The 18,480-nt window shown below is 44.3% G+C and overlaps 5 protein-coding genes across 5 annotated transcripts; 2 read left to right on the plus strand and 3 right to left on the minus strand.

The window, feature by feature from the left end:
- Nucleotides 1-907: 907 nt before the first annotated feature.
- V865_002817 (uncharacterized protein) lies at nucleotides 908-4,916 on the minus strand (the record flags this gene model as incomplete). The annotated part of the gene is made up of 6 exons (XM_066226616.1): nucleotides 908-1,557; nucleotides 1,666-1,974; nucleotides 2,031-2,062; nucleotides 2,124-2,182; nucleotides 2,235-4,179; nucleotides 4,243-4,916. The coding sequence occupies 6 exons, from the start codon at nucleotides 4,914-4,916 to the stop codon at nucleotides 908-910; spliced, it is 3,669 nt and encodes a 1,222-aa protein (XP_066082713.1).
- Nucleotides 4,917-6,430: 1,514 nt separating this feature from the next.
- On the minus strand, nucleotides 6,431-12,078 carry V865_002818 (uncharacterized protein; the record flags this gene model as incomplete). Its single annotated transcript, XM_066226617.1, has 14 exons — nucleotides 6,431-6,565; nucleotides 6,661-6,844; nucleotides 6,905-7,027; nucleotides 7,115-7,335; nucleotides 7,448-7,656; nucleotides 7,764-7,888; nucleotides 7,965-8,082; nucleotides 8,142-8,250; nucleotides 8,365-11,092; nucleotides 11,153-11,207; nucleotides 11,259-11,403; nucleotides 11,474-11,523; nucleotides 11,583-11,765; nucleotides 11,859-12,078. 14 exons carry the CDS (start codon nucleotides 12,076-12,078, stop codon nucleotides 6,431-6,433), a joined length of 4,605 nt encoding a protein of 1,534 aa, XP_066082714.1.
- Nucleotides 12,079-12,508: 430 nt separating this feature from the next.
- V865_002819 (uncharacterized protein) lies at nucleotides 12,509-15,031 on the plus strand (the record flags this gene model as incomplete). Its single annotated transcript, XM_066226618.1, has 16 exons — nucleotides 12,509-12,535; nucleotides 12,639-12,656; nucleotides 12,727-12,814; nucleotides 12,872-12,950; nucleotides 13,081-13,183; nucleotides 13,253-13,324; nucleotides 13,387-13,476; nucleotides 13,548-13,622; nucleotides 13,687-13,765; nucleotides 13,825-13,889; nucleotides 13,945-14,044; nucleotides 14,111-14,267; nucleotides 14,329-14,420; nucleotides 14,502-14,635; nucleotides 14,698-14,810; nucleotides 14,881-15,031. The coding sequence occupies 16 exons, from the start codon at nucleotides 12,509-12,511 to the stop codon at nucleotides 15,029-15,031; spliced, it is 1,443 nt and encodes a 480-aa protein (XP_066082715.1).
- Nucleotides 15,032-15,432: 401 nt separating this feature from the next.
- Nucleotides 15,433-16,311, plus strand: V865_002820 (uncharacterized protein; the record flags this gene model as incomplete). Its single annotated transcript, XM_066226619.1, has 5 exons — nucleotides 15,433-15,476; nucleotides 15,634-15,652; nucleotides 15,708-15,940; nucleotides 16,028-16,132; nucleotides 16,227-16,311. 5 exons carry the CDS (start codon nucleotides 15,433-15,435, stop codon nucleotides 16,309-16,311), a joined length of 486 nt encoding a protein of 161 aa, XP_066082716.1.
- A 467-nt stretch (nucleotides 16,312-16,778) lies between these two features.
- Nucleotides 16,779-18,460, minus strand: V865_002821 (uncharacterized protein; the record flags this gene model as incomplete). The annotated part of the gene is made up of 8 exons (XM_066226620.1): nucleotides 16,779-16,827; nucleotides 16,959-17,103; nucleotides 17,164-17,314; nucleotides 17,391-17,503; nucleotides 17,569-17,608; nucleotides 17,667-17,775; nucleotides 17,846-17,954; nucleotides 18,442-18,460. The coding sequence occupies 8 exons, from the start codon at nucleotides 18,458-18,460 to the stop codon at nucleotides 16,779-16,781; spliced, it is 735 nt and encodes a 244-aa protein (XP_066082717.1).
- Nucleotides 18,461-18,480: the final 20 nt, after the last annotated feature.

An 18,480-nucleotide genomic window follows, 5' to 3' on the forward strand; every position in this document is an offset into this window, starting at 1 on the left:
TAGATAACCTTGTTGTTAAGTACAAGCGAGATGTTCCGACTTGCTCTCAGTTTGAGGTTCGCTTAATTGATCGTCGTTCGGTGCCGTGCGACTACTCGTATTCGTATCCAATTATTCCTATCTACAATATCTTGCAGTCCTCACTTCTATTTCCACTGGTATATCTGTCAAGTCGAATGGTATGTCTAGTATCCAATCAATCTTAAGCACCTTCGGTAGTGGAAGTGACATAGTAGACATAATCCCATTCAATCATTCATACCTCGTCTATCTGTATCTCTCATTCTGGTAATGTCTTGGTTGTCTTACCGGCGTTACCGATGACTGAGGAGATAAGAAACAACCGGGTACTTATACAGGACCAAGATAAGGCATCGTTTAGCACCTGGATTAATGACGTATCATTCCCACTCCACCCTGGCTGATCATATCAGTCGATTGAAAACGAGTGATCTGATTTGACGATATGGAACTGGATGAAACGCCCGGATAATTAGGGATTGGTCACACGCCACCATCACAATTATACAATAAAAGGGTCCCTTCCATTAGTCTTCTGGGTGTTCTGTTCCTGACTTTAGCTCCGGCTTGGAATCAGGTTTACATCATCAGCATGCCACCACCATCTGGGCCGAGGTCGTAGTGAAAATCTGCATGATATAGGTAGCATGGTCATGATGTATATCTCGCACTCAAATCGGACAGGTACATATATAGAGAACGAAGATGGAGAAGGAATGCAAAAAAAGGAATCCTTTCTGACAAGATACGAACGGATACGAGAAACAAATATGAATATAAAAGTATATGCTATGAGAAGAGAAAAAAGAGATTGTTGATGATGTATCTATCATTCACTCTGCAATGTGGAAGTGTAAAAGCGAGTCTTTCGCACCCCATTGTTGTTCTACTTCTTCATCCCCACCCAACCTTTCTTCCCCGTCCATCCTCCGTTCCCAACCAAATATCGATGATCAACCAGCACCTCCGCTGTAGGTCTATCACCAAGTTCCAACTCCAAACAACACTTCACAAAATCCATCGCATCTTCCAATCTTCCCCCACCATCGGATTCCAATCCTTCATCCTCATGTCCATTCTTACATCGTTCCTCCAATACTTGGACAGCTCTCGAATCCGGGTCGGTCAATCCTTCTAAGACCTCATCGGGTAATTCCGAGAAAGGAGTTTCGCCAACTAGTAAGACATAGCCTACTACTCCCAATGCCCATATATCTTGCTCTTTCCCACCGTACATCTCTCCTCGGAGAATCTCAGGTGAGGCATAATGAAGTGTACCGGAGAAAGTATCCCATCGTTTTCCAGGTCTCCAATGAGCAGCCGAACCAAAATCTATCAATTGACATCGTCCCTGTCCATCTAAGATCACATTCTCATCTTTGATATCTCGATGAACAATCCCGTTGGCATGCAGGAATCGGACAGCGTCGGTAAGTTGACCAAGTAAGGATCGTACTTCAAAGGGCTCTAAGCCGGTTGGTGAGGACTCCACTCTGTCGAATAGATCTAATCCAGTACCGAATCGAGGCATTACCACTGTGAAGAACATCCAGGTTAGCAATGTATAAATACAGTCTCCCTCGGCAGTATGATCATCCTTAGACAGACTTCGACCTTTCAGAATGTGATTGTAGATACACTCACAATAGTAAAACTCCCTATCCTCAAAGAAATCCAATAATTTCCCAATATTCGGGTGTCCCCTCTCAGGACTAGTCTTAATCTCCGCTGCGATATACTTCTGCGTTGACACGAAAGAATCTGCATCCTTGTCCGAATGGGCCGACGACCAATTGGATTCTGGTGTTCTGAACGAAGAGCTAGCTTGACTTCTTGGGCTATCTGCGGTTGATGACGCTGGCGATTCGTCATGTCGAGCTCTCGATGGGTCCCAGGGAAGGGGTTTGTTGGGTTTGTGATACAGTAGATGTCGGAGTTGATCCATCACGTGGACTATGAGATTCATCAGTGACTGAACCTATTATACTACCAACCGTGTTGTTACTTACGCTCAACTGGAATTGGTCCAAGGACTTTATGCCTGCGATGCGAATATGTCAGCTGTTGCACCGCAATTCCACTTGGCATTCAGCTAAACTTACTTCTTCCAGCAGTCAGCCAAAATTCTCGCCTTGATGATATACTTGATAATGACCTCCTCCTGAACAGTTGGTCGTCAGCTATATTGCCCATGACTGCAAGAACTGACTCACTCCTACAGGTTCCCCTTTCGGTCCCTTGACCTTCGCTCTCATCACCAATCCATAGGCCCCTTTACCCGCCTCTTTCAGAATCACATAATCGTCTATACCTCTTCCCCCAATTCCTCCAGCAGTTTCGTCCGTCGGCGTCGGACACTCGCTAGGCGCAAGCGTAGACGGGGCGATGGATATCGTCGAGTCAAGTCTGGGGAACTGCGGTATACTATTAGCACTGGAAGGTCTGGATTCCGGAGCGGGAGATCGGAAGGGCGAGAAGGATTGCAACGAGGGGTTCCGATCCATTTGAGGTCTAGTCTGAGGTGGTAATGCCGTTGAAGCGGGTATGGCGAATGGTTGAACGACCCTACCAGCTACGAGTGATACTCTGTTGGTATCCCTCCTTCGAGGAGATCGGGGTGACATAGGTGGAGAAGCATCTTTACCTAAAGATTTCTCAACTGAAGGATGTCTAGATCTAGAAATGGACTTTGCATAATCCCTTATCGACGCTAGACTTGCTGGCCCAGGTACAGTGGGAGTAGACGACGTAACGTTATTGGGCGTTTCCGCAGGTGAAGTCGCTGATGAGGAAGGGGTTTGCAGACCAGACGGCGCATTCACTGGTGAAGCTTGTAATGGTGAAGGTTTGAACGTTGCTGAGGGGATACTGAGTGGAGCTTTTGGTTTTCCAGGTAAAGATATGCTCTTCATTTGGGAAAAGGTGTTTTCGAATGGATTGGATGGTTCAGATTTCCCATGTAATACAGGATCAGCAGAAGTTGATCGAGTCGTCATATCAGACGGATCGATCCTAACTTCAGCCAATGCGGGGGGAGTCGAGCCTAAACCTAAACCGGATCCGATAACTTGGACTCCACCGCCCCATCCGTTACTCTCATCAAGCGGTGGTGAGTGTTTATCGGCTTCCAGTTCCTCATCAACCATTGAAAGCAATTTCTCTCTTTCTAATTCTCTCTTCGTCTTGGTTCTAGGTAAAGGTGGGGCGTCACCGGGTTTCTTAATCACTCGTAGACTATCTCGTCTACCGATCGATGCGAATCTTGCAGGAGGGTCCGCACGGGGATCAGCCAGTATTATATCCTCATCATCGTCGAAAGTCTTATGGTGGTACGCATCGTGATCATGGGTAGAATCAACAGGTGTGACCGGGGCCGAATGAGTAGTCAACTTGGTGGGCGAATCATCAATGGAAGTTGCCACTTTATCAGCTACAGGCATAATCGGGCTGGGTGCTATTATAACAGGGTTGAAGACTGGGATTTTGGATCTGGAAGTTCTGAATTCTATCTCTTGACGCTCATCTGCTGGAGAAAGTACCGGTGAGCCAGGATCAGGGGTATGTTGCTTTTCAGATCCCAGAAATTCTGCCGATACAGAAGTATGCAGAGCAGGTCGTTTATGAGTGCTCCTTTGAGGTGAAGTCTGTCGGTCCGGCTTGAGAAGCATACTGGACGATATCGATCTTGATCTTCCTTGCCCACTTCCACTTGCCCCTTCATCTTCTGAGCTAGACCCGCTGAACGAAGGCTCCATCTCTCTACTCTGATGATTCTTATTTCCCGTCCCATGTATCTCCAGCCACTCTGGCGTTGTCTGCAGGTCCCTCCATTCTTGAGTCGTAGGCGTGAAAACCATAGCGGGTCCATGATGTTCTGGTATCGATCCTTCAGGACTTGATCCGCCATGATGGAAGGTAGGCGGGAGGTGAGTTTGGAGGAAATGCTGATTGGGAGAGAGGGATATTGATACTCCTGGGTTAGATTGAGGAGGCCCAGGACCGTTGGTAGGTAATGTGAGGTTCCGACGAACGTAAATAGGGGATGTGTGTGGAGAGGTGATTGATCGAGATCGAAGGACAGGTGAATGTTCAGGTGAATTTGCCGTCGATCCATTCCGTGATGGTGGGCGTGAGTGTAAGTGGTGGTAGTACCGCGCGCTGTTTGTTACAGCCCAGCTGTATTAGCTATCACTCGATTTCTCTATGCCAGCTGAAACTCACGAATTGTCCCAGACATTATCCTCTCCACCTTCGTCCACACTAGGCTTTCTATGAGGATCGCTCACATGTCTCTTCCATCCATCTCTGCTTGCCGATCTGAATCTTCTTCTACTACTCGATCCAGGTTGTTCCTCAGCCAAATCCAACTGTTCCACCTCGTCATCCACCTCTTCTTCATCCTCATCATCGTCTAGACTCGTAAATCCACCAAAAGAGGCCAAATCGCCATGACTCTTACTTCCATGAGGGTTCGACGTGAATTTGATAGCTGATCCGCTTGACGCAGCTCTGACTCGAGACATCAACACTCCCGATCGATGTCTTCGTGGAGTAGGTGGTGGAGGTATAGCTCGATGGGGGTGTGATGGACCAGCTTGCGAGTTTTGCAGTTCGTTTTCGTCTACATCTTGATATGTGTGATAATGCTGGTGTTGGGAGTGAGGGTGGGAAGGGGGTGCGGGTGTCCGTATAGGAGAGGTCGGTGTAGGATAATTAGCGGCAGATTGTTTTAATCCAGTATTTATACCTAATTTCGCGTCATCTTTCGATTTCGGTGAGAACTGATTGACCTCTGGAGAATCGGTAAGATCAAAAGTATCTATTGGTGATTTCTCATTCAACACTGAATCAAGTGAGGATAACCCTTCATCAGCTCCAAGAGCAATGATGGGCATGATGCCTCCTTTCCTTCGTTACTCCAAAACAACCCAAACCAAACCAAACTCAAATTCTAAGATTTATCGACGATGGTTATATTAGATCGGTGGCGGATACTTGATATTGATCGTTATGATGATATGATCATGAACATGAGCAAAAAGGATGATGTCGTTGGTGTGCGTCAGATGATATTCTACGTGTTGCGGTGATTGATTTTGCTGGAAATGGAGAATAGGTGAAATCGAGTTAGCTATCTGTCTCCTCAAAAACAAAGAATAATCCGAATATGTGTGGGTGTATCACGTTGTTACAATGAGTCAAGCCACGGTAACTTGAGGTAGTGTAAGGAGGAATGTGTTTGATGTTGGTCTGGTATAATTTGAATAGGAAATCAAACTCGATACAATCCATCGGACCGAGAGATAGATCACACTAAAACGTGTGTGTGTATGTTACAACGAACACCAAAACAAAGAATGATGTACTTCTGTACGATCAAGGAGAGCTACGGTCAAGATGTGCTTTTATGCTCGTATAAAAGAGAGAAACACGCGTAAAGCGTATGTATGAAAAGAGGGAAAGGGGTGTTCAAGGTGGCTTTTGTTCTGAAAGGATCTTATGTGGGTTTACAGGAATGGTGAAAGATCCAGACTTGATTCAAATAACTTACTGATCTTCCTCCTCCTATCTTATTCTATCCTGTGTTTGTGTTTTCCTTTCTACAATATCGATGGGGTTGCCTAGCCTATAGGTTGTCTTGTTGTATGGGTGATGACAGACTACGATGATGAGCGATGTGACATGTATAGGTAGGTATACTAGGCAGTGATGATGAAGATTTGAACGGGGAGTTGAGTTTGGAGGTGAGTGGAGTAAAACACTCACTGTGTGTCAAGGGTCGGCCGTATCAAACGGTTTATAGTTCAATCTTCCAATCCCTGATATAGTTTGTAATGGATCATAAGGAAATACTTTGTAATGCCTTCGGGCCAAGATTTCGATTTCAACTTGGAATCGACACCAAGATGAACGGTAAGTAAAAGGTATGAGTAAACAATTTGCTTGGTCCCCTTCTTCTTGGTTAGTGCCAAGATTCACCATAGCAGATGCTGTGTTGGCAACCTTGACTTTCATGGCATCATAAGCCTACGAGTACATTGTGCTATGTGAACGATGGTGATCGCACCCCAACAGCTCAAATGTCTTACAGTAGATATCGACCACCCTTAAAGACTTGTTTATCAATCGCTCATTAAATTATACATGCATTTCCTGGATTATTTGTTATCTTCTACTTCCCAGCTAAGTTTTCCTCAATGGTTATGGAGATGATACTGCAATGTACGTTTTGTTTCTTCTAATCAATTTGAATACTATAACAAAATGTCTTCTACCAAGATGCTATACGTTTGTACTACCGACTCCATATCCTCCGTTCGAACTGGATCACTGATCCTCCCACCCCAAAAGGACAAAAAATAGTAACATAAGTGATCAAACAACCCAAGGTCTTGCTTCGACTTGGGGACTAGTTGAAATTACTAACACTCCCATTCCCATTCATCTGTTCCCAAGTAGCAATGGCAGATTTGGGTGTGGGACATTTATATAATCTTACTGTTCCGGAGGCATCGAAGCCACCTGCGGCGATCATCATTTCAACCTGGAGACGAACAAGCAATTAGCCAAAAAACTAGATACGGCTGTGGACTGATGCACGGATCATATGGTCGGTTTTTGGAGAACCATCGAACTCACAGGATGGAACACCAGAGAAGCGGCACTAGGCATAAACCCATTAATCCTATGACTATGTAGAGGGTTATTATACGCCGGTGAAGTCGGTAAGTTCAACTTGGCCAATCGGATCGGATGTAAGGGATCACTGAATCCTGTGATTTCTAATTCTTGTCTTGTCGAATGTGAAGTCAAGGCGGATGTCCTATACCACGCAAAATCATCAATGAATGTTTTCTACACGCATTTATTAAGTTCCACTTACCTGGCCAGGACAGACGCTCCGGTATGTACAGCCAAAGCCATCAGACCCTCGTCCCTTCTCGGTATAGTGTATAACGGTTCATCAGGTTTTCTCACGTCCCATACTCGGACTTCACCATCCATACTGTGAGCGAAAGAACATAAGAAACATCAGTATCGGGTAAAGTGACAATGAAGGTGATGCCCAGTCTGCCAAGGAAAAACCGCTCACCTTCCAGTGACCAGCTCCCTCATACTACCTCTCTGCAGATGTACACTCTGTATCCAGATCTTATGTTGTCTCCAAGTCCTCAATACGACCTCACCAGCGTCTTCCGCACGTTTATCGAACAACCTGACCACCCCATCTCCGAATCCAGCTACGAATACATTCCCTTCAGGTTCGTCCGAAGCTATCGCTGTCAGGTTCGCTCCGGCTTGAGTGGCGATGTCCTATATGAGATCCCATATCAGCTACTCAAACCCCATTGATGGATCGGTAGCCAAGGTAGTAACCTCAGGAAATCGCTGTATAGAGTGTTGTTTTCTTGGTGTCAGTACTCACCCTCAGATGTCTCTCTACAGTAGCATCCCACAACCTAACCACTTTCATATCCCCTCCAACTAACAAATGTCCTTTCTGCTGCTCCCAAGCAGTCAATACACCACTACTGTGAGCTACGGGATGTGTCTCCGATACTGCCCGGAAAGTAGATGCCAGCGCAGTTTCATTGGGAGTCTCGTAATCTCTGAAAATCCTGATACTTCCTTCGGCTAACGGGGACGAAAAGAATCAGTCATTCAGCATATCTTGTAATATTCATTGAAAGTTGAAGAGATAGAACGAAAAGCGCAATGTAGGATCATAAGATCATACTCACTCGAAGCAGTAAGCATCAAACTACTTGCCATTTCATTAATGAAATGTACCGAAGAAATACTACTTCCAGGTATATTCTGATTACTAAACTTGTTTAATCTCCTCTTCGATTGCCAATCCCATATACTAAATCGCGTAAAAGCGAGATCAGCTATAACAGTGGATGTATTTCGGTTGGAAGTGTTCGTGAGAACCGACTCACCAGACATTATCAGCATCGTCCGTAACGGCTATCACAGGATCATAAGAGTGGAAAGCGAGTTGTAATGGCCATGAATCATTCTGTAAAGTACCAGCTTCGACGTTCCATACGTGCGTGGCTATATATCATCCAGGCAATTAGCTGTGACCATTGTCATTGAAAAGTTCCAATATTCACCTGCATATCCCTCTGCAGCTCGACTATCTTCTACCATCTGTTCGTTCCTAAGGTGTTTCCAAGCTTGTTCGTTGTAAGTCGTCGAACCAGGTTCGTCTGCGTCGGGTGCCTGCTCAGAGTAGTGAACCACATCAACATACAGATCTTTCAAATCAAAACCTTCCTCGATAGTTATGTCCTCATTCATACATTCTCAAAATTTCGCTTTGGTCAATTAACTCACCTTCATCTGCGGTTCTCTGAAATATTCCATCGCCCAGTCAAAGAATCCACTCCTAAGCGGCAAAACATCATCTTTCACTTCTTTCGCTACCATCCCTAAACCCAATTCGTTTGATCTTGGTAATCCATTATTCCCGAATCTTCCATCAATATCCGTATTAGCTTCCGATCCTTTCGATCTTCTAAAATGTAATCTTTCCATATCTTCTGCCGTCAAAGCTTCTAATACGCTCGAAGCTTTGACTAATTCGCCTGTACCAGCAACAGCGGATCGAGGTAAGGCAGACCCATAAGCTGATCTACTCCTTGATGGTCCATTTGGACCCGGGCCTGGAGCAGGAGAAGAAGGTAATATACGTTCGTGACCATGATCAGGATAAGGTGATTTATACCCTCCACTATTCTCTGATAAGGGGATTTTCGGTTGAGTGATTTTCATAAATTCTTTTTCTTTTTCTTTCTGAGAATTGATCGAATCAGGTGAATCTGGAGAAACAACCAGACCAGTCATACTTGCCAAACTCCTTAGGGCATTCGCAACGCTTCCACTTCGTTTCAACGTACTGGATCCACTGCCCGTTTCAGAAACGTTGGTATTACTTCGTTGCATTTGAGGAGGTTTGAGTTGAGTGGAGTTGGTCAAAGGTCCATTAGGGAATTTACCGCCTTCTGAGAAAGCCGCTGAGACCTGTCTAGATAATGTTCTGGGACGATTAGAGGAATAATGTTTCTTCAATAGATTTCTTATAGCTGAACCTTTAACTCTTGTAAATGCCGAATCAACCAATAAAGCTATAATGTAATCTACCACTGTCGAAGCCATCAGAGCGACTTCCGTATGTGGGTCCACCGAAAGATCCAATAGCGTTTCGAAAAGTACCTTGAACGAACTGAGCAGGGTGAGATTATGTTGATGTTCATGAGGTTCTTTATCTTCGTTTGAAGTCCATTCTTTCAACGCTTCAGATACTATATCTTCTTCCTCCTCTTCGATATGCGTTCCATTCGATTGTCGCTCCGTTCGAGAGAGATATGATTCCTGCTCGTAGTATGCCCATGCGGCAGAAACCAACCAACCTCTCCATTCTCTTACCACACAACTAATCACTACGACCAACTCCTTTCGAACCATTGGCGAAGCATCCTCTTTCACAGACATCATACAGGCGAACGCTAATCCCGCTTCAATTTCTAATTGCTGAATATCACTTAAACCCAATTGGGCTCCAGTACCTCCTCCACCTTTCGCATCGGTGCTTTCTATAGGAGCGCTCGATGCTCCCAATAACGTTCCAAAGGCATATAAAGCTGCTGCTCTAACCTCCACAGCGGTACTTCTAAGTGCTCCTAGGAGTTCGTTCTGTCTTTGAGATTGCATAAATAAGGCTTTCGCTTCATCGTAATCTGCCCATAATTGCGCTATGCAAAGTAAACACCAAGTCTTCAATAACCAATCGTCTTCGCCTAATCTAGCCACACACGAATCGAAGACTTGTACACCGAGACAGGCCGTTTGACCCACTCGGAAATTCCGACATAGGATGGATAAGATGAAAGCTGACATTGCGCGATGTTCGTTCGCATTGGGGATGACGAGCGATCCAGCTTGGGGGTATGGCGCGAGTATTTGTGTGAAGTAGGTGAATCCTGAATCTCGAAGTAAGTCCATTTGACATGACTTGTCGATAGCCAATATCCTAGCCCAGATATAGATCAAGACCGGTTTGAGCTCTACTGCAGGAGACGCGAGGAGTTTCTGAACATAAGGGAATATACCGATAGATAGTGAGAGGTGGACTGCCCATGGACCGAGATCGACGAAACGCGATATCAAGATCAATGCTCGTAGTCGATGTGATTGGGATAACAAGACTTGAAGGACGATAGGTAATTGTTCAGGAGGTGAGCGAGGTATTGGTACACCCTTCTTGGGTCTTGGCGCGAGTCGATTCGGGACCGCTCCACCATGTTGTAACCAAACTTCGAAAGCTTGAAGATGCTGAGCAAAGAATGTTGATGGTCTATATACGCTCAGGGGAGGTATGTTCGACTGACCAGCTTCTCTTGCAGCTTCTAAATCTAACAATTCAGGTAATTGCGCTAAACATGCGTCTACAGCTAAATCCCAAGAATGCCATAGAGGGTGATTGTGTGCTGAGGGAATTTCAGGTATAGATGTTGGTGTACAGTGATAAGCCGACATGATCCTTTGAGCTAACAAGAAGTTCCTAAATAATCCAGCAACTAGTAGATCTTGTCTGAATAGTCGATTGAACACTTCTCTAGGGAAAGATAGCCAAGCTATCGTATCGGTGACAGCGGTGAATATCCAACTGAGTTCTCCTAGGGGTGTACGTCGATCCTTCAAATCACCAGGTATACGCATGACCATATCTACCGTTATCCTCGACCTGGGGTCATTCGGATCTAATCCACCATTCCGTCGTAAAGGATCTTGTAGGACGAAATGCCTCAGAGCAGTTTCTATAGGTGAGGTAAGACAACATGTGAAGAGATCTGCTGGTAGATCCGGTGACATCGGTAAGATCTGATTGGCTTGACAAGCAGCTAAGTGTAAAGCTTCAGAATAAGGTGAACCAGGAAGACCCTCGGCATGTCCAGCTTGCGCCTGTGCAGCTCTAGCTTCGTTATCCCTTCTTTCGGCAGATTTAGCAAAGTTGTTGAGGATGTTTCCAGCACCTGAACATTCCCATACGTAGATGCAGGGCCTGAATGAATATCATTTACGTCAATTACATCTCATGGGAATGAGTGAAAAGGTAACTCACGATCCAAGCCATTCTTGTAGATCATATAGACTGACAGGGATATACTGTGTATAGTCTATAACCATCTGTCAGCTATCAGTCTGTAAAGGATTCTGAGCTGACTCACTTTTATTGAAGACCCATATTTCCCCCGAAGGTGTAGGTTTAGGTACACCATGACCATTATAGTAAAATACCACTCTCTCATCTTTAGCTGATCTACGCATATTTACACATTGCTTCTTCGTCTCTTCAATCGATGGGTCTAGGAACTAAGCAATATCCAACCGTATAGATATCAGCTAGATTCACGAAAGTATGGACGTATGGTCTATAGCTTACAGGTTTGTATTTGACTTTGGGATTCAAGGTCTCGAACTGTTGATGTAGGTCTGCCATGCAATACCAATGATTAACATTGATGCCAAACATAAGACGAAATTGGACTTACTCCTTCCTATAGCTTCTATAGCTTTATTCGAAGGTAGCTGAGTAGGATCAATCCAGCATTCCGTCTTTGCACATGGATTCGTCTTGACTATATCAGGAGGATCTACACCTATATTCAAACAGATGAATAATCCTGCTGTCACAGTCTTCAGCTTTGATTTCAATCTCCATGATTTCATTGTTGCTAGTTATTCACCATATCATATATCAGCTCATATACTCTCTACGTATGGTGCGCAAGAGCGAGCAACAAATAAGTCGAACGAGATATACTCACACAGATCATTCTCATCCTCTTTAGCTTTCCCCTTCCCTCTATGTCTCTTCGCTGCCCAATACTGCAACGCAGCCGATATCTCTGTATGTTCCTCTTCCATCTCATCTAGGAATCCTTCGTGTGGCTCGTACGCTTCGACAGGATAGGCAAGGTAGGCCGAGTGGGGTTGAGAGGTCGACCCTTCATCTCGGGCGTAAGGAAGTGAAGGTGGCTCTGCCATTATCGATTTGTTGGTGTATATGATAAACAGATGTGAGTCCGATGCTATAGGTTGATCATTGCAAGTTGTCTCATTGGCATGTTATACTGTTAGTTGTTGTTGTCGATGATAATGCTCTCTACGCCAATACGCCATATGCCATACCATCTTTACCGAGGTAGGACCTACATGTCACATGCACCTGTTTATATGCCACATCCATTTAATAGGTCATATCGTGCCTGATGACATTTCAACCGCTTACCCCGCTTCTTACTTGTCGATGAACTCGACTCTCAACATTCCTCACATAGCTAGTCAGCAGATATCATATCAACTCAGTTTGCATTTAAGGAGGTATCGGAAGCAGATCATCGAGAAGTAATCTACAGGTATCACATATATCATCCCTTCTTCGTTGTTGAGCTGATCCAAGAGAGACATCATCACCATGTCCGATGACGAATTCATGATGGAGGTGAGTCCATTACTTGCCCTCTCGATCTTTCAACTCGCTATCTTCGCGAACAGCCTGAATCCGTACATGAGCTGATCATTCATGGATGGTTCAATCTGTATAGGATGCAGCGGATGACGAGGTGAGCTTCTCGACTACATCGGTCCCTCAGAGGCAATAGATAGCTCATCACCTTGTACTTTATACTTCAGGAGTACGATTTCGATTACGATGATGATGATGACGAGGAAGATATGGATGGAGCAGGGGATGTGGAGAATCAGTATTACAAGGCAAAAGGTCAGCTTCCCTGCCTCCTTACATCTCGGGTGCTTAGTAAGCTGATATACTCAGCAGCTTTGAAAGAGGATGATTCGGAAGGTGCTCTGAAGGCTTTTAGGACTATCGTGGATGATCAGCCTGAGAAGGGGGAATGGTGAGTATATCACCCCCACCATGAATCACTTCCAACATATTTCATCGATCGTCGAATTCATGCATCCTGTCTATCTCAGGTATGAACCCAACGATTGAATGCTGACCTGCAAAGGTGGTGTTGGTCATAGGGGATTTAAAGCTTTGAAACAGATGACAAAGACGAATTACCTTCATCTCCACCGACCTGAAAAGGCTATAGAGACATACAGAGAGCTATTGAGCTATACCAAGGTAAGCTTTCTTTCTCTTACATTTCTCGATGAAGTGGGTGTAAGCTTATGTATCTTATCTATCTGTCAGACACACGTAACGAGGAATTACGCCGAGAAATCGATTAATAATATCCTCGATTATGTCGGTGGAGAAGGAAAGGTCAGTTCGCAACCGAGCGGTGATGTCCAGCGTGATGTCCAGACTGACTGGCAGGTATATAGCACGCCGCTCTTTCTCCCAAAGTACCCTTAGATACATTGGAAGAGTTCTACGAAGCTACTAGAGTAGCATGCGAGGAAGCTAAAAATGAGGTTGGTTCAGCTTCTTCCACAGTTTCTGGTATGATCCCGTTCAGATAGCTGACCTTTTGAATGGTGAATAGCGACTATCAACGAAATCGAATCTGAAATTGGCTAAGTTGTGGCTAGACAGGAAAGAATACGGTAGATTGACACCTGTGAGCTTCGCATTTGCTGAGACACATGTCACATTTAGCTCACTCTTGCCTTCTGCTATGCCAGATTTTGAAATCGCTGCACGCTACTTGTGCACCTACGAATGGATCTAGCTCGTCAGATGATCAATCGAAAGGATCACTTTGTAAGCTCTCTTGTGACCGACCGTGCATATAGCGAGTCAAATAGCTTACTCCGATGCAGTACTTGAACTTTATGCTATCGAGATTCAAATGTATAGCGATTTGAAAGAGAATAGAAAGCTCAAAGTGGGTTATTCCTCAGAACTCCCTCACGGATTAAGCTTACACATTTGATTTATAGGAGATATACAACGCTGCTATGCAGGTGAAGAATGCGATTCCCCATCCTAGGGTGATGGGTGCTATCAAGGAGTGTGGTGGTAAGATGTGGATGATGGAGAGTGAGTTAGCTACCAGATTTGTAACATCCGCAATTGAAGTGGCTGATATTCATCTGGGTATGGTAGAGGCGTGGGCAAAAGCTTCAACGGATCTTTTTGAATCGTTCAGACAATACGACGAATCAGGTTCTACCCAGCGTATACAGGTTCTCAAGTATCTTGTATTGACTTACATGTTGATGGGGAGTGAGATCAATCCTTTTGATTCGCAAGAAACCAAACCGTGAGCTTCCCCAATCCGAGTCATTGTATTCCAGGATGTAGCTCATGAGTTTGTTGAACAGGTATAAGAGCGATCCTCAGATCATCGCTATGACCAGCTTGGTGACTGCCTACCAGCGAAGAGATGTCAAAGAAGCTGAGAAGATATTGAAGGGTGAGTATGACAATAGACGACGTTTATCTGTGTTTTGAATGAGATTTCCATTACAGCTGATGCTATTTCAATTCGTCATAGCCAACCGAGCAACTATTACTGGCGATCCTTTCATCAATTATTTCGTGGATGATTTACTCAGATCGTTACGAACTCAATATATAATCGATATCATCAAACCGTATACACGGATGGAATTGGATTCTTTAGCAAAGGTGAGCTACCAATATCCACAGTGCCTTGTAGGATCTAGCTCACAAAGTTTGGTCATTATAAGACACTCAACATCGCTCGAGGAGAAGCTGAATCGCTGGTCGTCTCGTTGATACTTGATGGTAAGATCAAAGGGAAGATAGATCAAGTGAAAGGGTTATTGGTGTTAAACAGATTGTAAGTTTTTACCCTTCACAATGATGAAGATGATCATCGATTAATCGCTGGGAAATGCTATAAAACATAGCAATGCATCTTCAAGAGAACGATATATCGCGTTGAACAACATGACAGCTCAGCTTGACCATCTGACTCATAAGATCGAGGTCGACAAGTTGACGAGGGAAGGGGGAGGTAGGAGTGGTGGTTGGGCAGGTGGATTGACTAGCTTTGGTTAAGATAAGCACGATGGAGATGAAGATGAAGATGGACAGGATGAGTTGTACATACCATACGATAACATGCATGTATCATATAGATCAAACCATTAGATAGACAGACGTCATTCAGAGGTCCAAGCTGAGTTCAAAGTATGGTTGTTTGGTTCCAGAATTCCAAAGGTACCCATGGCGTCATCACCATCAGTGAACGTCATGTTCGTCGTAAGCTTGCTAGTTTACTCAACTTTTGTCAACAAAGTACTCGAGTTGACTGGACTGGGATGAATATGCATATACATATATAAAGAAGGATAAGGTGATCAGATTCGATTGTTGCTTCTTCTTCTTCTTTACTTCTTCTCATCAAAACCAAATCATAAGGCCCATCATCAAATAACACCAAAACAAACTGATCAACAATGTCGAGCGAACATGAACACAGACAACTGGGTGGATACAAAGCGTGAGTGGACTGATTTATCTTGTTCATCCTGCTTTGTAAAAAGGAAGGATGGGCTGGGAAGATGAATCCCTTTTTTCCACCCCATGTCGTATATCTCATAAGGAAAGGGAAAATTCCAACTAACCTAAGATTGATATCCCATCTCTACTCTTGACAGTACCCTCCACAACCCCAACGTAAGTACAACTTATCCTCACTCTTGGACATGTGCTGACGAGATCGGTCTATCAGACGTCATCCGAAGCCAAAGCCCACGCTGCTCAAGTACTCACGGAAGCTGGAGTAGATCTCTCTAACGATCCTACAGTATCGACATTCAAAGCATCCGCTTCTACTGCTGATGGACATCAAGCTCATACCACCCACGATGGACATGCTCATCCTCATGATGGACATTCACATAATCATGCGGATGGGAGAGAGGAGATGAAGCATGAACATCATGTTTTAGGTGGATACAAAGCGTAAGTGCTTCTATCTATATACTTATATACAATATTATGTTAGTTTGTGACGTTTGAGCTGATATTCGTTGATTCGTTATGCTGTAGGACACTGTCCAATCCTCACACCTCTGAACAAGCTAAAGAACATGCCGAAAAAGTTCTCAAAGAAGGCACAGAGCATGAACATCATGTCTTAGGTGGTTATAAAGCGTAAGTACGAGAATGATAATTCCGAAGAATCCTTATCTTTACGTTATTTTGTTAGTACACCAAGGCTGATCTTTTCTTTGGTATGCTTTGATAGAACTTTACACAACCCTAACACATCTGAAGGTGCTAAAGAGCATGCTAAGGAGGTTCTTCAAGAACATGGTTCTTCAGTGGCTTAAGAACGGTATGCATTAGTAAAGAGGTCGACATGCTTGGAGAAGAAGTAAAATTTCGAGTGATGGTTTGTACCATAATGATAGTGAATGATCACAAATGAAAACGCGAATGAACTCTCATGTCCCATATGATATGTCCATTCCGCAGCTTGCGCACAGTCGGTAGATGAGTAAAGAACTTGTGTCGCTGCAAATCCAAAGTATCAATCACAAATGCATACCTATCGATCCATATGATCTACAGATCAACGACCATTTTTGGGGTTGCAAAGAGAACAAAATCCGCTGATAACGATTAATATCGAGGTCTCCTGAAAGCGTCAATCCCATAAATCAGCTATGAAAGACCGCCTAACAACAGATTCACTCACTCGTCATATCGCTTTCTGTAAACGTTGATTGAAAGCTCGACTTAGCCTATTGCCATCGCCATCGATATGACCAAAAAAAGGAAAGAAAGGAGGACAAACTTACGGCTCATCATATCGAGGTCTTTCTTCTCTGTATCCTCCTCGTTCACTACGGTAAGAGTAATATCTGTTATGTTAAATTCGGTATATCCCCAATGACAGGGAGAGCAATAAAAAGAAAATACCGATCACTCAGTAAAAGGTGAAATGACGACTTTGTCAAAGAAAACGAAAACTCACCCTGCATCTCTTGGTGCATCTCTAGAATAGTAATCATCCCTTCGGTCTCGATCATCCCTGTAAGATCTTCTTTCCTCATACCTTCTATCATCATATCGTCTATCATCGTATCGTCTGTCGTCGTATCGTCTCTCTCTGTCGTCGTCTACACCACAACCAAACAATCAGCTTAGTCCAGACGCGAAAGCAACGTTAGCTGACGTACGTCTTGGTGGTCCTCTATCGGCGTATCTCGAATCGTAAGATCGAGGTTGGTATGGTCGATCGTATCCACCACCGTAAGATCGAGGGGCAGATTCGACTTTCACACCGTGGTATCGACCGGGTGTAGGTGTTCTCGCACGACCTCTTTTAGCCTAGTCCCGGCACAATATAGTGGAATGTCAGCCTACATGACTTGTCACAAGCGTTGATTCGAGTAGTCCAACTCACATGAGAAATAGTGACTGTTTTACCTTCGAGAGGTTGACCACTAAGCTTTTCAATGGCCAATTGAGCATCTTCACCGGTTTCCAACATTACGAATCCGAATCCTCTTGATTCCTCTGTGATCACAAACTTTAATCAGATCATTGTGCTCGGGATTTCACTGAGAATCTATCTGACTCACGAGAATGAGGGTCAAGCATGATTTGAGCTTTGACGACGGGCTACGAAACAATATATCAGCTTGAGAGACTGGTGGAAAAAATATAATATTTAACTGACTCTACCGATAGTACCAAAGAATTCTCTAAGTTTGGCCTCATCCACAGATCTGGATAAACCACTGATGTGTAGGTTATTTCCTTGATTTTGAGAGGCTCCTTCTTCAGCTCTACGTCATCCAAGTAATTCTTATTAGCATCCGTCCTCGTTGTTTTATAGATGAGGAAACATAAACTTACCTTCCCCTATCACCATTTGATTTGGCAGCTGGAGATCTCGATCTGTCCCTTCTGGGCGATCGATCACCGTCGTCGCCTCGTCGAGGTGATCCCTCTCGATCTTGCCATACTGGAAGGGGAAAAGAAGAATTGAGACGTCGTCAGTTGTCAACTGATTTCGTTTTTTTTTTTTTTTGGTTTGAGCCGGTTAGTCGACACCGACGCGGAAATGATAAAGACAGGTAAGGCGATATAACGATGAGAGCAAGAAGTCATGTGTGAAGAAGAGATCTGAACAGGTTGAGAAGCTGAAAGAGCCGTTTACTGATGTTGACATTCACTGGGCATCGAGATGACGATTGAGCCAAAGAGAAAGGGTAGAATAGAATGAGGAAAGGAGGAGTAGGTAGTTTCCGATGGGATGCTGATGCTGATCAATCCTGTTTCTCATTCAACTGAAAGAGAGAGAGAAGGGCAGAGATGCGAAAGAGGTGAACATCCACTGGAATGTGTATCGTGAATAGTGATTTAATAGAATGTTGTTCGCGATTCTCCGACATGTACTTATCCGATAGGTTGAAGCTGAGAGCTGATAGAACGCGAAATTGAAAACATACCGTCGTTGGGGTCGGACATTGTGAGTTGTCTGATGGGGT

The sequence above is a fragment of the Kwoniella europaea genome, chromosome 1 (assembly GCF_036810445.1).
Source record: "Kwoniella europaea PYCC6329 chromosome 1, complete sequence".
NCBI classification, from domain to species: domain Eukaryota; kingdom Fungi; phylum Basidiomycota; class Tremellomycetes; order Tremellales; family Cryptococcaceae; genus Kwoniella; species Kwoniella europaea.